At 37.5% G+C, this 5,702-nt stretch overlaps 1 protein-coding gene across 1 annotated transcript; it reads right to left on the reverse strand.

Annotated features, from left to right (window-relative positions):
* Window positions 1-960: 960 nt before the first annotated feature.
* LOC114258257 (Rhomboid-related intramembrane serine protease family protein) lies at window positions 961-5,132 on the reverse strand. Its single transcript, XM_028198167.2, has 7 exons — window positions 4,835-5,132; window positions 3,515-3,639; window positions 2,778-2,863; window positions 2,147-2,187; window positions 1,877-2,043; window positions 1,503-1,565; window positions 961-1,337 (listed from the first exon to the last, which is right to left on the reverse strand). The coding sequence occupies exons 1-7, from the start codon at window positions 5,067-5,069 to the stop codon at window positions 1,143-1,145; spliced, it is 912 nt and encodes a 303-aa protein (XP_028053968.2). The 5' UTR covers window positions 5,070-5,132; the 3' UTR covers window positions 961-1,142.
* Window positions 5,133-5,702: the final 570 nt, after the last annotated feature.

The following is a 5,702-nucleotide window of genomic DNA, read 5'->3' on the forward strand; positions in this document are numbered from 1 at the left end:
TCGAATCTCGGATTTATATAAAAGTCACCCCGCTCGAGCGTCAAACTCCCCGCTCGAGCGTCACTCACAGACTCCCGCTCGAGCGTCAACAATCCCGCTCGAGCGGCGGATACACACTCCCAGAACTTTTACAGAACCAGGTCTCCGCTCGAGCGTCAAACCTCCCCGCTCGAGCGTCACACCTCCCCGCTCGAGCGTCACACACAACATCCCGCTCGAGCGTCAAAACTCCCGCTCGAGCGCACAACACTGCAGAGGAGATACTGGAAGATGGAAAACTACGCTCGAGCTTCGGAAACCCCGCTCGAGCGGACAGACAACAACGAAGAGCCCGCTCGAGCGTCAAAATCCCCGCTCGAGCGTGAAGGCCAAAATCTGGGCAACTACACTTGGTTCCTAAGCTCAACCAACCTGTTATACACCTGCCCAACACAACCCAAGACTCAAATACAAAGAGTAAAGGATGTAAACGAGATGAACACAACAACCAATGAAAAGGGAAACCGGGATCGCTATAGTTTGCGCCCGTGCCGCGTGGTGATTTAACTCCCATCATCAAAACTATTGATGAATCACATTAGATTTATAAAATTCTAGAAGAAAATTTTAATGAACATCCATTAAAATTATGACAACGTAGCCCACGTTATTCTAGTTTAAAATTGAAAGATCCTAATATTATCATTAGAGTAAGACCAATGATCTATACTAGACAAGATATAGATGAATTTGATATTCAACTCCACAAAACAAAAAAATAAAAATTTGAAAACACCCATTTCTTTCCATTGTTGTGTGCGTTTAATTTTCAAAATTTTATTTTGTTTTTCTAAAAAGGAGTGTTTTTGGAAGGGGAAAAAAAAGGTATAATAGTTTTTGGAAACAGTTTAACAAACAAGTTCTGTTTTCTTATTTATTTATTATTATACTATATTTTTGACAAAAGAAAACGAAAACAAATGCCAAACGTGCCTCAATGTATTTAATTTTCAATTTTGGCATGTTTACAAAGAAGTGGGCTGAAAGATTGTAACATATTACACAAATAAAAAAAAAAAAAAAAAAAAAGCAGATAATTATGCAACCTTTTACAGAAATTCATCTCATGAATGGATAGAGTAGCTGTGCTCAAATTTTCAAGTTCAGTCTGTTTTCTTCTTCATAATCGATGCATCGTGGTCTGGAGGAGGTTGAGAAGGAACTCTGCTCAGCAGCCATACCAGAGCTACGCCTATCAATGCTCCAGAGAGGTGTGCTATGTGATTAACATTCTGCAAGGCGTAGCCTCCACGGAAACTGCCCGACAACCCTGTTGAAGCTTGGGCTGCTTCCATCACCTGATGTACCCAAGAAGAGGGAATCAAGTCAATATTAAGTTTGTTTGATTGAAAATCAAAGGAAACTTTCGACTGATAGGAAAGCCCCAAAAAAATAACTTGATATTAGATCTATAGATGACGCTTGACTGGAGTTTCAGATAATGTAGATAATGAATTGTTTACCTTCTCTACAACAAATTGACCCAATATGAGCACTTCAAGGATCTTCCTCCAGTCCCAAGACATCTGCAGTATGCACCAAGTTGGTAGACAAGTTTACCTGTACGCTCCGTTTGTTTGAACAGGAAATATTTTTTGAAAAACATTTTTTCACATTTTTTGGCATTTGGTATAATGGAAAATAAAAGTTAACGGAAAGCATATTTTGTGGTCAATGAAAAACAAGCTTATGTGGGCAGAAAATGTTTTTCACGTTTGAAAGGTGAAAAATGTTTTCTAGAATAACGTGTTAACACCTCCACCACCTCACTGTCACCTCTACAGGCTGGAGTGGTAGTGATTTCAAAATGAGATCAATGAATGTACAATTGAATTACCTTCACAAGGACACTAATTGCAAAGAGTCCGAATACAGCACCTGATGCTCCAACAGAAACAGCATTTCTTGGGAGAACCAACCAAGAAACAAGATTTGCTCCAGCACCCGTTAAGATATAAGAAAGCCACAATGCAAAGTTCCCTTCTTCCTCTTCGACAAGCTTTCCTGTTCTAGTAAAATAAATATAAAATTACATTCCAAAATCTATATATCAGATTGTGTCCTGTCTTTAAACTTCAGGAATCAAAGTGAACAATGAAAGCCTTACCAAAAATATACAAGAAGAAGAGGTTGCTTGAGAGATGGTTCCTGATAAGGATATACCGCAAATTATTAGAAACAAACATCATATATAGAAAGAGAGACAGATGGTTTCTTTCTATTAAATTTTGTGACTCGTTTCCTATGTGTCCCTTAGACCAGCGATATTGTATGGGACGGAATATTGAGCAATCAAGAAACAACATGTAGATAAGATGAGTGTGGCTGAGATAAGGATGCTTAAGGTGGATGTATGGCAAGACTAGACAAGACAGAATTAGGAATGTGTGTATTCGGGAATGGATAAGAGTAGCACTGATAGAAGATAAGTTGAGAAAGAATCGATTGAGATGGTTTGGTCATATTCAACAGAGACCAACAGAGGCAGTAGTGAAGAGATGCGCTATTGTAACGATAGATGTAAGTATTAGGAGACGGGGTAGGCCTAAATTAACGTTGGCAAGCGTTGTAAATAGAGATATGGATCTACTTAATTTGATTAATGAAATGGTCTTTGACAGGGCCGCTTGGAAAAGAAAAATTCATATAGCCGATCCTATTTGATGGAACTTAAGGATTGGTTTGGTTTGGTTTGGTTTTGGTTTCCTATGTGTCCCTATAGTGTATAGAAGTCTCACCAATTAGCATGACAGAATGTCGCTGTCACAAACTGGTACCAGGCAGGCCAATTATGGTACAAATACAAGGCTTTGATACTCCGAACCTGAGAGATTACAGAAAATTGGTGTTAGCTTAAGCATCCCAACCAAATGATACAAGATTGACTCACGGTGGAACTTAATCAGTTTCTTTAGGAGAATACTTTTATCTTTATATCAAGTTATCAGCTTTTAGAATTATCTTCAATCTCCGAAATTCAAATATGTATTATGTTGATACAGTGAGCTGTCATATTCTATCAAAACAATTTTTGGGTGATTTTGTTCTCTATTTAAGGTTGAGAGACTCTGAAGGCTGCTCCGCCCTTCATTCCACCTAAACCTTCAGCTGTATTCTACCTACTTTCATTAATATTTCATCAGAAAATAAATAAATAAATAGGAAAAATAAAACTTCACTAACAAGGAGGCAAAAGTATTTTGGTTGACCATCAGGGGCTCTTCGAACCTCTGCCTATAGAGGGTCTTGCCTTGCGAATGAAAGGTCTTTGTCCCCAGCCCTCTATTGTCTAAGACTAGTTCTTATCCCAAACCTAATTGATTAGGGCAAGTGAGGAGAATTAGATGGGAGTGAAAGAAGGGGAAAGTAAACCAAATCATACATAAATGATCGAATCTTCAAATGTCTTGGTAATGGTCAAAGTAGTTGAATACAAGGATTACTATGACTATAGCCCTTGGTAAATTTACCGAACCTGAAACAAGTGATCAGCCGCAAATATTCCAAGATTTAGTAGTAGGATCCAGAATATCCCATTTACACGCTTCTCTGGCTTCCTCTTCTCTTCTCGCTTCCCAAGTTCCAGCTGCGATATCATATCTAGAACAAGTACCATAAAATTGCTTAAACATTCCACCCTTTTTAAGGGATTGAGATTCAGTTATATGTGAAGTGAGGAAGTATATATTCTATCACAATGAAAACGATACATCATTGAATGGAGCTGTAGATCAGTAGACGACGCCAAGGTGGAAGATTGACTCACTGTGAAGAAGAGAAATCAACTAGAAAACCTAAAATGAACCAATCAGTAACCAAACCAAACCAAGCCTTAAGTCCTATCAAATGGGGTCGGCTACATGAATCCTTCTTCTTCACGCGACCCTATCGAAGGCCATTTCATTAGTCAAATTAAATAGATTCATATCTCTATTTACAACGCTAGCCAACGTTAATTTAGGCTTACCCCGTTCCCTAACATTTTCATCCACTATTATAGCATTGCATCTTGTCACTACTGCCTCTGTGTTGGTCTCCGTTAAATATGACCAAACTATCTCAATCGATTATCAAGTTAGCATAAGTTGCTTAGTTCTTGTCTTTTCTTGAGCATCTCCAATCCTTCACCAATTCTTTCATCAAATTTAAATTTGATGAATAAAGAGCTAAAGGTGAGCTCCAATCATTTCATCAAACTTGTATAAAATTAAGGGAGAGACAAAATTTTCACCAAATTTCATTCAGCCATATTTTCACTCAAATTTGATGAGATTTAATGAAATTTTAAAAAACAATAAGGATTGGAGATGATTTTCTTTCATAAAAAACAGTTAATAGGATTTTGGAATAAGTTTGGAATCTTTCCAAAAGAGTTGATGAAGAAAAAAAAAAAAAAGAGAGTAAGGATTGGAGTGTTCTATACAAAGATCAAACTTCTAACCAAATTTTCACTTAAATTTGATGATAATAATAAGAAGAAGTAAGGATTGGAGATGCTCTTAGGAAACATAAACTTAGCCGCCCACCAAGTGTTTGTCAAATTTCCAATGAGAATTAGACCACTCAACAGCCAATAACAAAACAATCATTCATAGCATAGTCCAACTAATCATAACAATGTGTTCATGAACAAACCAATTCCTTTACCTAATCAAAGTAATTAACCACATATAAAATGCAATTGCGAACAACCCAACTGAATTCAACCTCAATTATCAAACACTATGATACTACAAATCTCATTTCACTGTAAATTCACAACATACATGTACTGAGAAAGAGAAAGAAAGATGACCTGAGCGATTCACGTTGCAGATGAGGCGAGAGCGGGCGGCGCGGAGATGAAGCTGAGAGTTGGGTCCGGTGAGGACTGCACGAGAAGCGGAGAGAGAGTGAGAGAAGGGAAATTTTGAGATGGGATTGATGGGAGGGAGAGAAAGAGCCATTGAAATAGGCATGGATTTGTATGGAGATTGATGGGTCAGTGTTAGGAGTTGATGATGATGATGATGATGAAGATGAAGCCTCATTTTCTAGAGAGAGAGAGCAGACAGAGGAGAGGAGAGAGAGAGTTTAACCGAAAACAGAACGACTGGATTTTGAAAGGTTCTAATGTAACAGTGACAAGCCCGTGAATAGGGCCCAAGCAAGTCTAGTTGGGTTGGCTACAAGTATTTCAGACCAGAGAAGATGGAACTCGGGCTTTAACCAGGCCTGATCTAACCATTCGGCCCAAGCTCAATCTCTTGGTTTGTTCACTGAAGAATATGAGGAAAAAAAAAAAAATTATAATTAGTATCCGATGGGACAAAGATGAGAATTAGTATCTGATGAGACAAACTTGAAAAATGTATTTTTGAAATTATGTCATTTATTTTTTTAGTGATAAAACATAGTAAAATTAAAAGGTTATGATTATTGGACTGACCTAATTTTTCTCATAGATATACATTGAGAGTTTTATAAATGAGTAGTTCAGATTGAAACAGATCCATGATAACCCTCACACACTACTCAAATTTTCTCAAATTGATAGGTGAACATGAGATTCAAATTTGCATTTTTTTTTTGGAAATAAAACTTTTTCTCATAAAAAAATCGACACAAAAATTCCTATAAATACCCTATTAGGTTGTTACCACCATAAATACCACTGCATTCAT

This window comes from Camellia sinensis, chromosome 13, assembly GCF_055761805.1.
Source record: "Camellia sinensis isolate YWXY chromosome 13, ASM5576180v1, whole genome shotgun sequence".
Classification (NCBI taxonomy): Eukaryota; Viridiplantae; Streptophyta; class Magnoliopsida; order Ericales; family Theaceae; genus Camellia; species Camellia sinensis.